This window comes from Panonychus citri, unplaced genomic scaffold (genome assembly GCF_014898815.1).
Source record: "Panonychus citri isolate SS breed McGregor unplaced genomic scaffold, ASM1489881v1 Contig00124, whole genome shotgun sequence".
In the NCBI taxonomy this organism is placed as follows: domain Eukaryota; kingdom Metazoa; phylum Arthropoda; class Arachnida; order Trombidiformes; family Tetranychidae; genus Panonychus; species Panonychus citri.
Window position 1 is genome coordinate 281,278 of NW_026515529.1, and position 22,384 is coordinate 303,661.

Below are 22,384 nucleotides of genomic sequence, written 5' to 3' on the forward strand. Positions count from 1 at the left end.
AAATAGGAAATAGATTGGTGATTAAGACCTGATACTTAAGGAGTAGTTAACTTAAGTCATACTCGATTAACCTTTATTTGGATGCTACAATATTGGAAGTATAAAAAAAAGAAGCCAAGTCGATGGGCTAAAGACAAACAACAATTAATCTGAATCAATTTTAATCACCAAATGATCCATCGAACACAATCTTAAATGATCAACTGAAAAACTGATTTGAAACAATAATCAACTTGTCAACTCTACGAGCACTCACAATGAGAATGGAGAAAAAGTAACTCGTTAATCATTTGGAAATCAACTAAGTGCTTCTCAACAATTAACCTCTACATCTAAATTCATTGGAACAATAGTAATTATTGTTATCATCTCATGTTCATCATCAAGGGAAACAACAACGACGAAGACGAGAATTCAAATTTTTTTTTAGGTCAAAGGGAACATCCAAATGTCGAAAGGGAATCGAGAGGAAAAAAGTTCGAAGGGAAAAAAGTTCGAGGAAAAAAAAAGAAACAAAAAGACTAATAAATATCGAATCAAGAAGATTAGTTGATGGTTGATTTAATCTAATTTACCATTAATGGTGTTGATTGCCAGACAGCGCAGTAGTTAAGTGTAACAATTGAAATTACTATCAACACATCAACGATTATCACCAAAAATATCACATTAATATCTTAATCTTTTCCATTGAACGAGACTGGAATTAACGTAGAAAAATGTTAATCACCAGAGATAATTGTTTGATAACAATTAACTATTGAAGAGAGGATTGAAAACTCGTTGATTGTAAATGGTTTTACACAGACTAAATTGTAATTAGATGATTGCTGTTGATTATTCTGTTAACACAGGAAACTCATTTTCTATTTATTCCTGGTAATTTTCACTTGTTTCTCGTAATCAATTTTCTTCCTCTCTAACAATCAATCAATTATTGATTCTAATCAATAATAAATATTATTCTAAATTAACGAAAGAGTAAAACAAATTGTTCCTTAATGATATTGGTTGATGTAATCAACCGATCGACGCCGTTTTTGATTGTTACAATTACCCGATTTTTATTGATAATCATTTCTGATTATCAGTTTTATATTTATACTTATCGATGATAATTAAAATAACCCAATCAAATTAAGGGAAACAAAAAAATTCAACCCAAAAGAAAACAAATTGTTACAATTAGTTATTTTCTAATGAATATAATTGTTAATCAGATTTCATCAGATTATTGATTACATTGGACATGATTAAATGTAAAGAGTAACAATCAAGGCAATTGAATATACAATAGTTAATTGAGATGATTACAATTGTTGATTAACCTTGAAGTGAATTACATAGAGCAGGCAATAGGAAATTACTGATTAATCATTAATCAATATAATTTGACAATTTATATAATTAGTGTTTAGATTTTGCTTTAAATTGATATAAATTAGTAACAAATATCAGCTTTCAATCAATTAAATTACATTGTATTAGATTATCATCTTGAATTGATGAAAATATTATCATTAATTGTAGCTGATTACAATTAGCAATCATTATAAAGACAATTGACTTTCTTTGGGTTAACAATTAATTGTTGATTAATTACAATTGGGTTGATGTAATAAAATGTGGCTCTGATTTGGATCGATTATAATTAACTGGTCCAGATTGATTATTGTTAATGTTACTTTTTTTACTATTGGCACAATTAGCGGATGATGATGTTGATTGGTTAATTATTAACAATTGATTTGGTGATGATGGAGTGTTGGACAATTTATAATTAGCTTGATTATTTTGATCTTTCTCAATTACTGAGGTCAATTGATTATTACCACAATTGAGTAAATTGTCACTGTATCGACGTTGTTTTGATAAAAGTCCAAATTCAGATGAGATAATCATCTCATTTGGATTAATTATTGATCCATGATTAAGTTGATCTTTGGTACAATTTGAGATGATTGAGGATAACGGTAAAGTGGGTGGTGATTGTGGCTGAGGTGGGGAAGATGATGATGATTTAAATAGTGTTGAACAATTAATCGGATCAAGTTGAGATTGTAATTGATTGAATAAACCAATTGATTCATTAATATTAATAGATTTTGATTCAATTACTTTTTCATCTTGATAATTATCATTGTTTGGTTGCCTTTTACCCTGATTATCACCAGCATCGTCATAATCATCGGCCACTTCGGTGGGTTTATCGGTTAGATAGCCCGAAACGGGCGGACTGGACTCACTGTGACCCGAATCGTTTGACAGGTTAACAGATTGTCCGCAAATAAATCGGACTAATTGATATCGATACTTGGCTAATGATGTTAATTTACCTTTCAAAGTTTCATTTGGTTTACCATTAAAGGGTAAGTTAACTGTCAATTGATTCTCAGGGTTGGAAGTTAATTGTCTTTCCAATTCTGATGCTGATCTTTGGTTAACCATATCTGGTTGATCGATCGGTTGACCACCACCACTAATCACCTGGTTCTGGGGCTGGTCACCGGAAACGATTCGATCTGATTCTTCAAGCTCATCGTGGGTCGAAACGCAAAGTAACACCTTCAATATGTTGGTGAATCCAAGACGAAATCGAGTTGACATTAGGACATAAATGAACGGATTAACGGAGGAATTAAGGAAAGCGAATAAGTTAATTGATAACATTGTGAAAAAGTAATTATGTTTATGCATGAAATTAACTTTCTGATATTGGGTTACAATTGTCACCAGAAAATAGGGTGTCCAAGAAATGGTAAATGCTAATACAACCACCAGAATCATCTTTGCAATCTAATAACAATTGTGAAAAGAGAAACAATTAAAAACAATTAGTGTTTCATGCTAATTACAATTATTAAATTTTCTCTTCAATCATTTTGTGATCTAATTCATTTGATTTGTATCATTTCAAGTTTGCAAATTGGAAACAATTAAAAGTGAACACAAAAACAAAAACAATGTCTAATCTAAATGAAAATGGTAATTACAATTTGTTAATTGTTAAGGTAATAATATTTTTCGGGTTTAATTGTTGGGTGGGTTGTTGTATCAACTATTTTAGATTAACGGGTCAATTACAAATGAAGTAAATTGTTATTGTTTTTAATTGTTAAAAGGAAAGTCAATAGATTGGACTAGTTAGATTATAATAGTTTATAAATTATCTTGATTTGATTTGGTTTTACCTTTTTTTTTAACTGTTAATACAATTGACCAACTGATTTAGTTCATGATCATGTTAACACATCAACAATTAAGATTATAAGAAATTATAAAAATGAATAAGGAAAAATATTCATGATTGATTACAATCAATAATACAATTAACCCTTTTCAACGATTTATATTCATTGTTAAGATTAATTGTGCTTCTGTTAATCATCAACAATTTAACAGATCAAAAGTAAATAATATCTTAATCAAATTGTCAAATGTTGATCAATTTAATGGTTACAACAATCAAATGAACAAAATATAAACTCAATCAACAAACTTGTATCGATTAACTTTAATTAAATTAGTTGTGGTTACAATCAATTAAAGTAATTTACATTGAATAGTCAATCAATTGGTTAATTAATTAGTCCAAAAATAAGATGATATAAACTAAATTAGTTGGGACAATTAAGATGAAAAATGATTAGGAAAATATTACCATTAATTTGGTAGGAAAAGTAATTAAAATTTTTCCGCAATTCTAATGGTTGATTAATGATTAGTGTATATGATTAATTAATCACAATCAACCAATAAAATAAATAATAATTGATCAGATGAGAAACAATTTAAATCATAAAAGCAAAGTTTAATTTCAATTGAAGGCTAAAACATTTCCAATTTACTAATTGTTATCTGATTATATAAATCAGGCAATCGGAAAGAAAGTGATTAAATAATATTTTAAATTGCTCTCCATCAATAGAGATTGTTGATTGTTAACTTTTGATTAGAATTTAATTCCACTGAAATTGAAAACTAACTTTAAATCCAATGTAAGTATTGATTTGATTCTGTAATCAAATCAACAATCAACAATCTGAATTAAAGTCAATCGATCAACTTTCAGATCATTTAGTTTACTTTGACTCTCTTTCTCTGACTTTAATTCAGTTCATCTACAATTAACTATTAATAGAAAATGATGATTAGTAGCAAGAAAATCCCTCGAAAATAATAACTAACTGAATTAATCAATAGATGATCAAGATAATTCTAGTCTTAGATATTTATAGTTACCTTACAATTGAATGATTATCAAGATAATCGTAAAACTAAATCAAAGAGAAGAAGTAAAAAAAATTAAAAGGACCCACAGAGGAAAAAGATGATCAAACTAAATCATCATTAAATTGTTCATCTAATTCCCTTAATCCATTGTAGATCAAGATAAAATAATCAATCTCAAGATGATTACCTAACCATTGATAGAGAGAAGGAAAAGTTTCCCATCCATCCGATGAAAGAATCAAATTAAAATAAGAATAGATTGATTATTCCAACTGATGGTGGATAGAACATGAGAAAAGAAAAGATCAACAATTAACATGATGAATGAACAACCGAATCAACGAAAAGAAACAAATAGTAAACAATCAACGAAAAATAATGATCAATATCATGTAATATTTAAAACTAAACAATGAGAGTAAAGTTTTGTCAGATTAATGAACAGAATTGGAATATATATAAATTCAATCATTAGTAATACAATATAATCAACAATCATCTGATTCGATTGATCTAATTACCTTTCGGTAATACAATATAATACAAATACTAATGCAAACAAGGATTGAGAAAAACATAATTTATCATCTGAATGGGAACCTCAAAGTTAAAAGGTATCCAAAAACCACCTTAACCTTAACCTTTACCACCACCACCACCACCACCACCATCATCATCATCATCATCATCATCATCAATATCACCACCATCATGAGCATCAATCCACCCACGATGTAAATGATACTTAAAACAATACAACCATTAAGTAAATATTAAGCTTAATATATATTGTTACATGTAAAGTGTTGGTGGTTGTGGATAAACAAAATGTTGGGTCTACATAAAGTGAATGGATAATACCCTGTATATGCTGGGCAAGTTGAATTATCACCAATTTTATGAGAAAATCAATTAGACGAAAATTTATCCTTATAATATCAATATAATAAATAATTCTAAATATATAATTAGAATGATAGTAAATGGTTGGAAAGGTTTTCTCAATTACGATTGTAAACTCAAGTATTAGATTGATATTATGATAGTTTACCTTGCGACGGTTTATTTCTTGTCGACGGAGAAGACCCTCTCTTTGGAGGATTGTTTGTTTGATTAAACATCGAGCAATTTGATAGCAGGTCCAACCAATTAAGATTAATGGTATCAGGTAAAAGAAAATGAATAGACAGGTATAATATTTACTTCGGAAGGAAGCGGAAAATTCAGTGAAACATGTAACCCTTTCGATGGTTCCAAGGTTGGAAGTCAATCTATTGGGTGTTGCTTTTGATGGCATAAGAAACGGGGTTGCGCTTATTAGAGGAATATACCAAACACCATGGAGAATTTTAATTGTTCGTGATTTAGATTGATGAATTCTACTTGTTAATGGATGAACAACGGCAAAATATCTGGAAAGAAAAAAGAAAACAATTCAAGTTAATCGACGTAAAAACGATCGTTAGGTTGTTGTTACTAATTCGTTGACGAAATTTAGGTTAAAATAGACATTGAAAGGACTATTTTCACAGAAATTGATTTCTAATCAATGGAAATTTAGAGTTAGAAAAAGAAATCAATTTAATTGAGATTTAATTGTTGCTCTTTTCAAGTGGAAATTTATTGATTTTCTATTAAATCTGATCAATTGCTTTTCAAGTGAATTCATGTTCACCTCTCTTATGGGAATTAAATTGTAACTATTAACCGGAACCAGAATTAATTGTTAATTGTGATAATAAATTCAACTCGATAATTTAACTTATCTAATTATCATAAATTATTGTTATATTTTCTGATGAAATTAACTAATTTATTTGATCATTTGGGTTGGTTATTTGGTCACTTTTAATTTGCTTTAATTATTTATTGCATCTTGTTTAGTTAACTGTGAGTTTAGGTAAATGATTAACTTATTAAATTGTGAATCGGCAACAATTAAACTATTTTGTTACTTTTAATGGTGAAAAAATTGTTTAATGATTTAAGGATTGACATTGAATATTTATTATAAAGCAAAAAAATTGACAATTAGTTGATTATGTTAGCAAAGGGAAGGAAAATTGTTAAAATTAAAATCTAATCGTAATCAACTAATCATAACTAATTTTAAATCAATTGAAATCATTACGAAATTCATATAAATATTCAACAATTTAGCTCAAGGAGAGATCAACAATTTAACTTTAATCGTTAATAATCAAATCACTTGAGTAAATATCAATATAAATACACCAACAACTTTTAAATTGTTACTTAATTGTTACCAAAATGAAAAAGTAAATAATTTATCCCAATCATCAAGATCAAGATCAACAATTAATCAACAATGAATTCAAGCAATTGATTAATTTCATTTGTATTTAGTAGTAAACACAATTAATTAACTTAATTTCCTTGATTATTTATTTTCAACACCACTAATTATCATTAAAATTAATCAATGAACAATTAAGCAAACTAATTATTAATCAATGATGAACATGTGAGTTTAAATTATGAAATTAAAAAAGCAAATAAGTTAATCAACTTGATAACAAGTAATCAATTTGAATTTTAATCATCAAAAATTGTTACAGTTAATTAATCAAAATTAATCAACAGTTAATCAAAACCGTTACATTGATTATAACCAATAAAACATTGATCTTAAAAGTGATTAATTAATCAAGGTAATCAAAGATTTCACCTACACAGATATACAAAAATTACCTTAATTATTAATGATTAAACTATTGAATGTCAACAATTAAATGATTCAACTTTCAATTTGATAAATTAATCAATTGGCTATTTGTTAATCCAATTGTTGATTTATCTTTTCATCAAACAACAACAATTTAAATCAATCCCAAGAGCAGCTAATTGTGATTGATTGTAATTAATTCATCATGTTAATATATAGATTATGATTAATGTTAATTCAATTCTGTCAACTGAATCAATTGTTACATTGAATCAAATTAAAAATCTCAGCCAGTTAATCAATGACAATTAACTTTGATTCAGCACTTTAAAATTGTATCACATTGATTATTATAAATTACGTTTTGATAATAATCATCACCCACTCAGTGAACTAAATTAAATTAAGATGAAAAAAAAACTCCTTGAATTAAATTGTTGAGATTGACAAAAATGTCAACTAATAATTAAGATGGAGTAAGAAAAAAGTTAATTACAATAACAATTAAATTGAAGTAATCAGCAGAAATCAAATAATATTATTAACGATACACAATTCTAGCCATTAATTGCTATCAAAATGAAATGATTAACAACAATTAAAAGATGACGATGAGAAACCATATTAGTCCAATTAAACGTTTTGATTGTTAAAGTTAATCAACAAATGATTATCATGATAATCAATATGAAATTCAATGAAAGATAATTAATTAAATTGTTATTAAAATATCAATATGATTAACTCATGATAACCATGTTATTATTATTACAATCAACTAATCCAGTTATTTGGAAGCAAATTTATTAAATTTATCAAATTATTCATGAATAAGTTTCTGTTAAATTATTTAAGCTTTGACAGAATCTAATTATTAATGGTGATATTAAATTGTTGAGATGATTTAATCAAGGTTATCAAAATTGTTACTTAATATCAAAGATGATATTTTATTATTATATTGATGTTATTAAACTTTGTCATGTTTATTGTCACTTAAATTGTTGTCAAATTGTGATCAATGTCTTCGGGCAATGTTTAACCTTTAAATCAACAATTAACCATTTTGAGATTGGTTAAATTGTTCAACAATCAATTGCCTTTGAGAATCAAGACTCACATTGATTATTTAATATTATAGTTAATTGTGTAAGAGACTTGACAAGAACTCTAAAGGGTCGGATCTTCTTAATTAATTCCACTCTTCATTGAGTAACAAATAACAATTAATTATTTACCCAATTTTAATTTATTGATATAAATATTCTGGCGTATGTAACAATTAAAGGTTTCATAGGAAAACGTGTAGATTAGTAATAAGAGAAACAGTAAAGATGGGACTAACTGTAGTTAATTATACGTGGGTGAGTGACTGAGGATCAAGTAATTGATACTGAGTGATCAATGATGATAATGATGATGAAGTATTTAAGGAGTTTGCAAAGGAAACGGAAATACTGTAATGTATTGCACAATAATAATAACATGATTAAAAAGGGGAAAGAGAGAGTTGATTTGTATGGCAAAGAATGACAAAATAAGGTTAAGAGGGAACATTATGAGTTACACCCCTTACAGAGCCCCGAACTAAAGCGGCTCGTCGACTCTTGATCGGGTTGACAGTCGTCTAAACGGACGAAGAAGTTCCCGATTAAAGGTATACGGAGGAGGAAGGGAATTAACAGTTTTGATAGGAAAAATAAAATCCGAAAATTGGTATTTGGTTAATTCAGTTGCTTCCTCTTTCTTTGCTTTTGTCATATATGGATGAAGTTTTAATTGTAAAGGCCAATCCTCGATCTCTTCCATAACTGCGTGCAATAAAACGGCCATATTCATATTTTTTGGGTAGTTATATTGTAAATAACCATTTACTCTTCGAGTACCATTGCCATGGACTAAATTGTCTTCTCGGACGAATTCAATTTTCTTATAATCCAATAAATAACTGTACATGGTGAAAGCGGCATCAATGATTGGTGAGTGCTCTTTCTCTTGGATAATTGTGTTGAGAAGTAAAAATGAAATGTATTTAAGTCCAAGGGCTTCATCTGGTTTTGCGCGACATGAATAATATGATGAGACGCAAATAATTTTTGGTAAAAGTTCCAAATGATCAGATGGAGAGATGAATAAATTTACAAAATCAACTGTTTGATTTGAAACAATAATTCTGTCGTAACGACGAAGAACAGCAATAGCTTCTGCTCGAATTTGCTTAAACTTTGGTGCATCTTTTAACTCTTGCCAAGTTAGTCCATGAAATCGAGTATTGAAATCGAAGACTGAAGATTTAGGATGTCGACCAAATTCATTGTAAACAACATTACCAGAGGCATCAACAATTGAGATCCAACATGGGGCATGTCTAATTTTTCCATCTTTCATGTTGATTTGAATTGATTCAGTGTCAATGGCACAACATTTAATATTTTGATTGTCCAAATCAACGGCAGCTTGAGTGATAGTTTCGACTAAATGTTTTGGAGGTAACATGTGATGAATCGATTTCATTGAAATTGCATGTTTGAGATTTAAATATTTTCTATTTCTTTGGCTTCGTTTATAATCGTAAACTTTGACTTTGTTTTTCGATCGCCATCTCCAATGTCGTGCGTCTTTTGCAGTTTTAAAACTTTCACGGCTTTTTGGTTGAGGACATGGAGTCATCGATGGATTATAACCATCGGCATCAGGAATATCAGGAATTACTGGTAATTTAAATGGTTGTGGTAATTGTTGATCAGGCCAAATGATAGGTTCTGGTGTTGAATGATGAGCAGGATGAACATATGGTATAATGTATTTAACTGGTTTAATGATTGGTTCAGTTGTTTTGTAATTATAAATTGATTTTTCAATCGATGGATTAATTTGTTGAGATCGGTTTCGATCGATCGATTGATAGATTGATTTTGATGAGTTTGAAGATTGATCATCTCTTGAACGATGTAAATCATTTTGACGATGGACCTCGATCGATCGATCGATAGTCTGAGGAATTGTTGATGGTTTTGCAGGTTGATTAATATTTGGTTGTTGATTTGAACGATAACGGATGTCGGAGGAGGAATAAACAATATTAGGAACATCAGGAGCATTAACATAAGTTGCATTTGCTTTTTGTCTCTGTTTTCTGAGCTTTTCTTTTTCTCTTTTCTTAGCTCTTTTAATTGCATCAAATTCACTGATTGTCTTTGAAACTGATTCAAGATCTTTCTTATATTGATCTTTTTCTTCTGTAGTCCAATATAAAGGTAAATTATCTGATGATGATGATGATGAAAGTTTTGAAGATTTGTTGGTGATGGTTGTTGAGTGTGATGGTTGAGATGGTTGAGGTAGAGTGAACGACGACGAGGATGAGAAAGGTGAAGGAGAAGGTGGATTTGATTTCTTCGGATCAGATGTGATAACTGAGAAAGGTGAATTTCTTTTTAATCCATATTCTTCTCGGGTTTTCTCGATATCAGCAAAGATTTCGTCAATATCAGCTATCGATTCGGTATACCGATTGTGATACAATTGAATGAGCTCTAACTGACGTTCTTTGATGGGATCATTTGTTTTGTTCAATACGGTCGAGAAATGAATTGTATTGTACTCGTCAGGAAATAAAGGTTCAACTGGATTAGTAAATATCTCACCAAGATTATCAGTGTTAACACGATAATCGCCATTAATTGTACATGAGTTTATATGATTACATGTTTCAACATAATCACCAATGAATTTACAATCAATGTAAATACATTTAACTTTCTTAATCTTTAGACAAAATCTAACAGTTTCATCAAGTTTAACCAAATGGACTGGATTATTTTCGAATGAGCAATCAGGATTGAGACAAATAAAGTTTTCCTTGTTCGTAGTTAATAGTTTTCGATCCGTTATAATTGGTAGATTTAGTAGACATTTTCGAATCAAGACCAGGTAATAGGCACAATGACCACAATAAGCTGACTCACATCGTGAACATCCAATTCCAAATCTTGCCATTTGACAACATAAGAGACAAGTTTCTCTTTGTTCAACATCGATGTTATTTGCATCGATAAGACCAGGCGCGGGTATTACTTTAGTTTCCACAACCTTGAAGATTCGTTCATTAACATTAACTCTTTTGAGTATTTTTTCTCTTATTAAATCTTTAAATAAGGCAACCGGATATCTGCTTATACCATTTCCTTCAGATGATTTATATTGAGATGATAAAAACTCTGGCATGATGATTGAGATCGATGAGTTGAACTCGGTGATCGAGTGATCGATGATGGACTGTGACCGATCGGTCTTAGTCTATTAAACGATTGATTGACGGAATAAAGTTGATCAGATCACTACAAATAAATTGGTCTCTAATCACCAATGTTAATTAAAATGTTCTTATTGATTAAAACACCTAAACAATAAGTTTCACAAGCAATAATCTGATGACTCAAATGATGAGAAAGAGAAGGAAGATTCAAACAATTGGACTTGGACCGATCGGTCCTAAGTCTTATTGATGAGATAAATTGTTGTTGAGACACAAATGTTTCAATTAATTGAAACAATTAAAGAAAAATAATTGAATAAAAGAGAGAGAAAATTCAAATTATATTTATACTAAAAGAGTGAGAGAGAGAGAAAAAAAATGTGACTCTTTGGTCAACAGTTAAAACGGAAATGGAAATGAAAGGGTAACTATGGCACTTTAGAAAATTAATTGGCCAATGGGAGAGCAGCTTAAAGAGAATAGAACAAAAGATGTTCTTTTTAGAATAAAACAAAGGAAGAAGAGGGAAAGTGATTAGAATAAGATTAGATTTTTGATCAAAGACCGATCGGTCTTGATTAATTATCTTATTTTAATTAAATTTGATTTCTAATCATTTAAATTGTGATTAACTCGTTTATAAACATTTAATTGATTATGTTTAGTATCGTTTAAATTTGTCTAAATCTAATTTAATTAGTATTCTAAATAAGAATAAGTGTTTCAAGATTTGCTTTTTCTTCAGCTTAAAATAGTTTTAAATGAAACAATTTAGATTAATTTTCTTTTGTTTTAATCTTTTTCTTCCCTAATTAATTCAATTGAAGACAATTTGTGCGTTAATTAGAAATTTACCTTTACCTTGTTAATTAAGATCTGAAAGCTTCGATCGATCGATCGCTTGGCTTTCAGTCTTTGCCTGTTGAAAAATCAAAAATTAGTGAACCATCCATAGAGTTTAAATCAATCGATCGAAAGATAGAATTAGATTAGAATCACACATAGATTAGTTTCTTTATCAAATTGGTTTATTTTAATGAATTAAACTGTTGAAGAGAATCATGAAAATGAATTGAATTAAAATGAATTTATTGGAAAAGAGGACCTAATCCTGGATTTTCTGAAGTGTCTTCATCAGTGGAAGTATCTGTTGTGTCAGAAGATGAAATTTGTTCTCTAACAGGAGTTTCATTTGAAACATAATTATTATTCTTGAGGAAGGTGAAGAGAGCATCGTCAGCAGTTCTAAGACCTGAGGTATCGATATAAGACCAATTTTGAAAAAGATCTTTTTCCGCTAAATCCTCAATAGATTGAAATCGCTTTTTCTTTTTCAATATCTGCAGAGTTTTCACAACTGTTTTCCTAGCAGCAGTATTTTTCTTTATGTGAAGAAGTTCACGTTTGGTTCTTCTAATAAGAGACTGAAGCTCAGCAATTTGTTTAACTCTTCTCATGACGATGGATTTGTTTAAATTGATGTTGATCAAATGACCACGAATTTCCTCATTAGCGCTGAAACTTTCGCTTTGATTAAATGGATTAGGAACTGACATGTTTTCAATGATGACACTGGATGAAGAATCTCTTCTATTTTCACTATTCATAAGAAACTGAATTGAGTTAACTGGTTAACTAATTGTGAAAGAAGCGGGAGAAACTTAGTTTTCTTAAATCGGTCGATCTAACTGAAAACTTAGTGTGACGGTAAGCAAGTGAAATGGATCTACTTGGTAATTTGACTTTATACTAATTCTGTTCTTTGTATCTTTCAGGTTGATTTAGTTGAGCTTTTGGATCGATCGATCCAAGCTTGACTGAATTATGAAAATTTGTGGATGATGGTGATTCAAGTAAAAGGAAATTATTTTACGAAAACTAAAGGCAATTGGAACAATGAATGGAATCAATTAAAATTTTCTATTAAGAAAATCAAAGGTGTGAAAGGTTAAGACTTCTAACCGATCGGTTAAAGTCTTAAAATGTCTTCGCTAGGGGGAGTTAGATTTGACAAGACTTGAGTTCGATTGAACTTGGTCGAGTTGTAATTAATTTTTTCAAATTAATTAATAGATTTAATTTACAATTATGAAAATAATTGAAAATTCTTCCTCATTCTTTTTGTTTAAAATGTTAATTATTGACTTGAATTTAGTTTAAATTGATCGATTGCTTGCTCTGAATTGCTTACTGATTCTGTTACTTTCTCTCTAGACGATTTAGGATACGTTTTAATCTCTTGAAATTTACTATTTCTGTCTCTTGTGTTAACGTGTCTATTATTTTAGCACAACTATCTTTAACATCAATAATTATATATCTACCCTTGAATTTAGGAGTTAACTTTTTTCCTACCTTAAGATCGGGTGCTTCAATTGACTTTTTAACAAACTCTCCGACTTTAAAAGGTGGTGCTTTGATTGGTGTTTTTGACAATCTTTCCTCTTGATTCTTGATGATGGAAAGTTTAACTTCTTCTCTTGTTTGATTAATATCGTTGCTTGGATGACTATTTGAGGGTAGATCAAGTTGATTTTCAACTGGAATGCGTGGATTTAAATTGAAGAGAAGTTGATAAGGTGATGCTTTTAATGATTCTTTTGGTGTTGAATTATATGAAAGGATGATTGAAGGTATTTCTTTATCCCAATCTCTTTTGTTGAGAGTGTACATGTTAATTCTCGTTCCGAGAATTCCATTTAATCTTTCAACTGCTCCTTGACTTTGAGGACGAAATGCAGTTGAGAATATATGTTTAATTCCTTTTTCTTTCATATATTCTTTAGTAAATTTATGAACGAAACATCCACCATTATCTGTTTGTATAACTTCGGGGAAACCAACGAATTGAGTAATGTAATCGAGGAAATGAATAAACTCTCTATGAGTTTGATTACGATAAGCTTTAGCAAAGCAAAATTTTGTGAGATAATCAATACAGGTAAACAAGACTTTGTTTTGTTTAGATGATGCAGGAAAAGGGCCAACTACATCAATTTGAATTCTTTGTAGCGGTTTATCGGGAATGGGCATCATTCTGGGTCTCTCGTCATTTGTTGTTTTATGTTTATAACTTAAACATGTTTCACATGTCGAGCATTTTTCTCTGATGAAACTTTCCATTAGAGGAAACCAAAACTGTTCTTTAATCCTCCTTAAAGTAGGTCTGAACCCATAGTGACCTCCAAGTGGTTCATCATGGTAAGCGTTGAAGACTCGATCTTTTAATGACTCAGGAAGAACAATCGCAATTTTTTGTTCTTTTCTTCTTCTGTAGATTATTCCTTGTCTCTCGATGAATTTGTTGGTTAACTTATTCTCTTTTAATTGTTGTTTAACTTGTTGGCAGAAATTGTCTTCACTTTGAGCTTGTTTAATATCTTTTTCTCCTTTGGAGAGAACTGGTTTCTTCGCAGTAAGAATGAATTTTTCAATTGTTGTGAAGTTGAATAAATCAGGATTACCAGTTTGTTGAGCAATTTCTTTGGAAATTTGTTTCGCCAACAGAACAAATTTTAATTTGTTATCATTAAGCTCATTAGTTTCGATTGCCAGGATGTCATCGTCGTCACAATGTTCATCTAATTTTATTTGTTGAGTTGACCAGCTACTATTGTAATACTATTGTATAAGCAAGTTGATGCTTGGCTAATTTTTTACCGAAATAACTAACTGGTCTCCAATTTCCGTCTTCTAATTGGAGTAACATTCCACCCACGGCGATGGAACTTGCGTCTACCATTAGTTTATGTTCTTTGTGAGGGTCGAATTGACATAATTCGCAATCTTTTATCAGGGCTTCTTTTATTTGTTTCCATATCGCTGTATGTTTAGGAAGCCATTTAAATTTACCGTTCCTTTTGGAACAAAGAGCAAATAGATCTGAAGCGAGAGTGGCGTAATTTGGGATGAATTTTGCTAAGTAGTTGAAGAGTCCAAGTTGAGACTGTAGGGCTTTAATATCTCGAGGAGGCTCAAATTGTTTGAGTCTTTCGACCTTGCTAGGGTCTGGACGAATATAAGTTCCGGAAATAATGTGTCCAAGGAACTTTACTTCTTTGTGGCCAAACTGAGATTTAGCTAATTGTATTTTCAGTCCATATTGAGATAACCTATCGAATACTTTCTTAGCGTTGATGAGTAAATCATTAAATGTTTTTCCAAATATAATTACGTCGTCTATATAAGCAAGACAGCTCTTGTACAGCATATCACCTAGAATTCTGTTAACAAATTCTTGAAAGTAAGCAGGAGAATCGGCCAATCCCATCGGTAATCTTTTATAACGGTATAAACCGACTTCAGTAACAAACGACACTTTATCTCGTTCAGAAGGTCTCAAAACAATTTGATGAAACCCTTGGGCAAGATCGATAGTGATGAAATAGTTGTATCCATTTAGCGCCTGTATTTGGTCATCAACATTAGGCATGGGGTATTGTCGAGTTCGACACAATGCGTTTAACTCTTGAAAAGAGGTAACCAATCGCCAACTACCGTTTGGTTTCGGAACAAGGAAAGCAGGGGAACCACCACGAGAATTAGAGGGTTCGATAATATCGTTATCTAACAGCTCTTTGATTTTCGCGTCGAGTATCTCTCGCTTCTTTGGACCTAGACGATATGGTCTACATTGAGGAACAGGATTTAGTCCAATGTCAATCTTGATGTCCACGATATCAGGTGAAACGGCGCCTAAATCATACTTGTGACGACTGAAGATGTTCTGATTATCTGTGAGAAAGTCTTTCATTGCTTTCTGTTCGGCTGTAGTTAAATCTTTCGAGATTCCTTTTCTTATTTCTTGCTGAAAATCTAAAATTGCTTCAGGAAATTCTTCTCTTCTCTGATCTATCTTTCTTTTGATGATTTGTTTATCGTAATCGACTTCAGAGATGTGATTTGCCATCATGGCCCAGAATTGAGGTGGTGGATCAGGTTCATCAAGTGAGACCGCTCGGACTCCGTTCGATGCCTGTCCATCAACTGCAATTTGATGATGGGTGTGGATTTGAGAAGATGATGATGTTGGTGTTGATGAAGGGCTCGGATGAAAAACAGATTTGTTTTCCGAAAATACGAGGAAAAGCTTGGTTAAATAAATAGTTCCATGTTGAAGGTCCAGGTATGCGCATTGATACTTTCATTGGTTCACCATGACGTTGTATCACAAATTGACCTTGAGGAGCAGAGAGAATCGATGTTGAAGTAAGGAACATGAAATTGTGTCCCAGTATCATATCGTAGAGCAGATCGTCGAATACATATAATCGAATTGATCCTTTAAAATAATCAGGCCAAACTTTTACGTAGATTTGAGTAACACCAATACACGGTTTGGGTTTTGAATTACCATGTAAACCGAAAAAATTGATTGGTTTATAATAAACCTTTAAATTGAGACGATCGGCGATATCTTTTTTGATTAAAGATGTACCAGCGCCTGAGTCTACCATTGCTCTTAATTGTTTAATATTTGGATTATCTTCGATCGAAATATTAATTAACGGGTCGGTAGGATTACCTTGATGAGCAGCGGAGTTTCCCATATGGAAATGCGATTGAACGTTTGAAGCTGATGAATTATCACGATTTGAAGCGTTACAATCATTTGTGACATGGTCACTTTTGCCACATTTTTCACATTTAGTGTCAGTACCGTTGTTGTTTGTATTGTAGTTTCTTTTACTTGAGGAACGTTGTCTTTGTTGATAATTAGAGTTGCGATTGTTGTTTCTTTGTTGATTTGATCTCCTTTGCGCTTGATTGTCATTGTTGGTGTTGTTTGTTGATGGGGGAGAGTTTGTCGAAGTCGTTGAAGTACCTTGGGGTCTAGAAGCGTTATTAGACTTAGAAAAGAGTCTTCTACTATTTGTAGGAGACGGAAAGGTTTCATTACTTTTGACAGGGGAATCATTCCATTTAGACATTTGTTCACCAATTTGATCAATTGTTTCGTAGCTACTATCATGAGATAATTTGAATCTAAGCTTAGGAGGAAGGGTAAAAACAATACACAAGGCGATTGATCTTTCATCTATCTTAGGGTTAATTGTTCGGGCTAAAGCTTTGAACTTCTCGATGTATTTAATAACATCAGTTCCTTTTTTGAACTCTGAATTATAAAATTCTGACAAAGCTTTTGATTTTTCTTGCTTACCGATGTAAGTTGATCGAAGACGGGAACAAAGATCTTTAAATGAGATCTTCCGATCCTCTTCTATCCACTTTCTCAGCGAAGCATTCATATGTTGAGGTAAATTTACACCTAAAGCACGAATACTATCCTTATTATTCAGATCTTTCCAAAAGATTTTATTTTCAATTTCATTTAACCAAGTGTTCAAACTGAGGTTTGAATTGGCGAAGGGAAATTGAATTGTTTCCCAGGATAAACAAGCGTTAGTAATAACAACTGGTTTTTCCTTAGGTTTTCTACTTGACCTTGTCCTAACCCTGTTAAGCGGAATTGAATCTATTTCAGATTCTGACTCAGAATTGAAGAAATTGGGTTCAGGATTCTCTTCTTCATCATCTTCTTCTTCACTAGAGAAATCTTCAAAAACGCTATTAGATGGTTCAACCAATTTAAGATAAATTTTCCTTTGATCAGGAAGAAATTCTGTTAAATCTGAAGCACAAAGTGTCTTACCTCTGAAAGCTTGAGCTTTAATTAGAAGCTGAATATGTTTTTCAGTCATACCTGCAGATCTAAGTTGTTTCATTAGGGTTGGGCATTCCAACCATTTTTCGTTGAATAAGGTATCTTTTTTGAAATCACTTTTATCTTTAATGGCTTCGTGATGAAGAGCCATCGAGATTATTGCTTGATTCACTCTTTTTGCGAGGATATTAGGTTTTGAGTCAGCGGGTATACCGACTGCTCGTTGAAAGATGATCTTGTTGGCGTCATTTGAGGCCCAATCTACTGCAGTGATCTGATGAGACATTGTGGTATTGACAACAAGAGTGTGAGTGCTGTTGGTTGATGAATACGATGAAGATGATGGTGATGTTGGAAGAGCAAGTTGTTGTGTTGGAGGAAAAATAGACTCTAATAACTGTTGATTAGATTGTTCGGAGAGATCAAGGATTTGTTCTGAAGATGATGTTGGATCAGTTAATGATGTTGGATCAGACATAAAGTTATTTTATCACAAGACACAATTTACAAAAGCTTAAAGCTTAATTAACAAACGGTATGAATTTGAACTATCACCACGTTGAAAACACGTTTCCAAATAGACACAGAGGAAAAAGGAAAAGGAAATTGACCCAAAGCGATCGCTCTGTAGTCTATAGGTAGTAACAATGAAGGGAGGGGGAAAAAACAAGAACCGGCATCTCCACCATTTGTAAGAGACTTGACAAGAACTCTAAAGGGTCGGATCTTCTTAATTAATTCCACTCTTCATTGAGTAACAAATAACAATTAATTATTTACCCAATTTTAATTTATTGATATAAATATTCTGGCGTATGTAACAATTAAAGGTTTCATAGGAAAACGTGTAGATTAGTAATAAAGAGGAAACAGTAAAGATGGGACTAACTGTAGTTAATTATACGTGGGGTGAGAAGTGACTGAGGATCAAGTAATTGATACTGAGTGATCAATGATGATAAGGATGATGAAGTATTTAAGGAGTTTGCAAAGGAAACGGAAATACTGTAATGTATTGCACAATAATAATAACATGATTAAAAAGGGGAAAGAGAGAGTTGATTTGTATGGCAAAGAATGACAAAATAAGGTTAAGAGGGAACATTATGAGTTACACCCCTTACAATTGTAAATTGTTACCATTTATTTTTTTTCCAACCTTAATCATAATCAATTATTATATACTTAATTACATTGATTTGATAGGTTAATTGTTTGGAAAATGTTTAATCATTATGAATGTAAACTGATCATTATCATTGGCAGGGATTGATATTTAATTATGATTAATAAAATCAATGTAAACATTGGAGTTGATTAATTTTCATTATCATTATTAGTTTAATTATCCCAAGGTAATCAAGCTTTTCTCACAGTTAATATTTGATATTCCAACTAATCAACTAATTAATTGTTATTCTACTCATCATTATCATCTACCAGTTAATTGATATTTAGAAATTGTGTTAACCTTTAACAATTAAGTTTCCATGGTAACAAATCAAAAAGTTACGAATTTTTTTCTCGAACTTGGAATTTTTTTTCGTCAATCAATATTAATATAAGAAGTTGATTCAACCCTTAATTGTTGGTAATTGTCAAAGGTTAATCAACTCTTTCGAGAGATTTGTTTTCAATTAAATATCAACAATTTAATTTCACTCTACAATAATCAACAACTTGGTTAAAGGTTATCAATGTTTGGGTGAAAGTTAATTGTAATTAAAGTTGATTATTAGAGGGGGAAGATTATTTTTCAGTTAATTTATTGATCATTAAGTTGATTGTGAAGACAATTTGTTTATCATTTTAATCACAATTTATGATGAAAAACATGATTCCTGTCATTCAATTAGTTTTAATTAAATTTTCCTTCCGATGTTGATTGTAATTGTACAACAACAACAACATTTGATTGTCAATAAATGTAAATATATTGATTTGATTTGAATTTTTTGTTAACTCTGATGATCAAGAAATGATTAAGAAAAGTGATTAAAGTTTAGTTAGCAATTGAGTTAATGGTTTAAAAATGATCACAGTTATTAATTGTTAATCAAATTGTTTACATGTTACTCTGGTCTTGCTGTTTAAATTGTATTGCAATTAAAAATTGTTTATCTAGATTGTTGATCAATGTTGTTAAATTGGGTCACTAAATTGTAATAATTGGTTACTGTTAATATTGATTGTGTCTTCGTTGATTGTTGTTAAATTGTTTGACCAACCAGACTTAAAGTTAATCATAATAGTAAGACAATTGAAAATGTCAATCAAATTTGATTAATATTATTTCAGTCTAAGGATATTTAATTTTGATTATAATCTGTTAACTGTCAACTGGTTTTCATATATTAATATGAAAACAATTAAACCTAAACCACAATTAAATAATAATAATGCCAACGATTAAGAAAAATTGAACAGCAACAATTAACTTAATGATTTGAAAATGATCATGAAATTGAACCAAATTAAAAACATAAACTTAATCGTCTCATTGATTAGTAATAACATTTTGTTTTTGACAATCAAATTAATCAAAAACAATTAATTGGTACAAGATTTTTGTCAAGACGGTCACAATTATGACAGTTAATCAGTTAATCAGTTAATCAACCATAAGGTTGACAATTAAGACCATTAATCATATGTTTTCAATGTCAGAACAGAAAATTATTTAATCAACAACTAATAAGAAACATGTCACAACAATTTACTGATTGTGATTAAAGGGAATGGGAAAAGGTGCTAATCAATTAAATTTAATCATTATAAATGATAATCAACATGGAATCGCAATCAGTTAACTAATAATATGGATAATCAAATTTAGATGAAAATAACTTTCATCGTAATAATATTTATGATGATTAACAATTTAATCATTTGATCACCGGAACTAATAATAAACTGATGAAATGATGTAACAATATCATGATGATAAACTAATGGTGATCAATAAATTGTCAACAATTTAACGATTATACGAGTAATCAACAGTCTATGATGGCAGAACTAAATTAAATTTAATCATCACCATCATCTTTATGCTTAATCAAGCTGAAGATGATTGTTGAAACCTTTGTATCCATTTGATTGTCAGCAATTAGTTTGATTTTTTTTTATACTGTTGTTGATATCAACAAGGTCAATGAATTGATTGAATGTAATTGTTGACCAAATCGAGTCAAAAATCTGTTTCTTAATCAGTGTCAATGAACAATAATCAGTTAATCATATTAATTATAATAATACAATCTAAATACAAATCAGCTGATTAACCAGTAAATCGTAATAGCAACAATTTAAATAACTAAAGTGTCAAAATTATGATAGTGATTAATCAAAATTATCTCATGAAAGTTAAAATTCATTCACACCAAAAGTGTCCGATTAAAAAAGTTAATCAAGTAAGTGATTAGTGAATTGTAAATAATGAAAACATTGGGAAAAGGGTTAATTGTTGAGGATAAGTAAGTGATTGATTTAATTACCTTTCAAAACAAATCGCCACCAATGTTAATACACTGGTGAATACGATGACCGTTTGAAGGTAAAGCAAAGCAGTGCAAAGGTCATCGTTGAGAATTGACCATGATGGTGGAGCAATTAACTCAATTAGCTTAATTGGTGCGACGAAAAATCCAACCAGAGAGTCACAAATTGCTAAATTAACAATATAATAATTAACAACCGTTTGCATCTTACGATTAAAAATAACGGTTCCGATTACAATTAAATTGCCAACCAGTGAAAAAATGATCACAATTAAATAGAGGATGATGAATATTGAACAAATCAAATTAATCTGAGTGAAATCAAGATATTCAGGATCTGTGATTATCGTTGAATTTGATTCATCACTTTGATTATATTCAATAAAAAGGTTTTCATTGATTTGTTCATTAGAGTTAATTTGATTATCATCATTTTCACTAATCACTTGAGAATCAGTTGTTAAGTAATTGTAAGAAGTTGTGTTGATTATTAAATTGATTAATCCATTGGTAGTTAAAGTTGCTGGTTTTGTTGTTGTTGATTGGATTTTAATTGTTACGCTTGTTGGAAAAGTTAAATTTCTGTTAATCATTTGAATCTTTGGGCAAAATTAATCACTAAATGATTAAGAAACTGCGTTTAAATTGTTAGTTGATGATCAACATGATAATGAGAACGATGATGAGGATGATTATCGACTGAACGATTTACTGAACATCATTGAACTGAGAATTTATATTTTCCTTCTCGAATTGAGTCGATGCTTAGAACTTTTTTTTCTCTCTCACTTTCGAGCAAACTCTTAGTTAGAACTTTTTTCGGTGGAATTTTTTTTTCTTCCTCATGATTATTACATGAATTCTTATGAAAAGGAAACTGTTGATTTTCTTGAACATCATATCGAACTTATGATTCTATGTTTACTTTTATAATGTTTAGAACTTTTTTCTCTTGTTTTTTTCTTCATTTTTTTCGAAAACGGAAATTCGAGGAAAAGTTAAGAACTTTTCTTGTAAAAAAGAGGAAAAATTGGGAAAATAAA

General features: G+C 30.4%; 2 protein-coding genes across 2 annotated transcripts; both read right to left on the reverse strand.

The window, feature by feature from the left end:
- Positions 1-840: 840 nt before the first annotated feature.
- LOC128390617 (substance-P receptor-like) lies at positions 841-22,292 on the reverse strand. Its single transcript, XM_053350360.1, has 3 exons — positions 21,339-22,292; positions 5,285-5,645; positions 841-2,796 (listed from the first exon to the last, which is right to left on the reverse strand). The coding sequence occupies exons 1-3, from the start codon at positions 21,932-21,934 to the stop codon at positions 1,600-1,602; spliced, it is 2,154 nt and encodes a 717-aa protein (XP_053206335.1). The 5' UTR covers positions 21,935-22,292; the 3' UTR covers positions 841-1,599.
- Positions 8,293-14,739, reverse strand: LOC128390615 (uncharacterized). The gene has a single exon (XM_053350358.1). The coding sequence runs from the start codon at positions 11,144-11,146 to the stop codon at positions 8,507-8,509; it is 2,640 nt and encodes an 879-aa protein (XP_053206333.1). The 5' UTR covers positions 11,147-14,739; the 3' UTR covers positions 8,293-8,506.
- Positions 22,293-22,384: the final 92 nt, after the last annotated feature.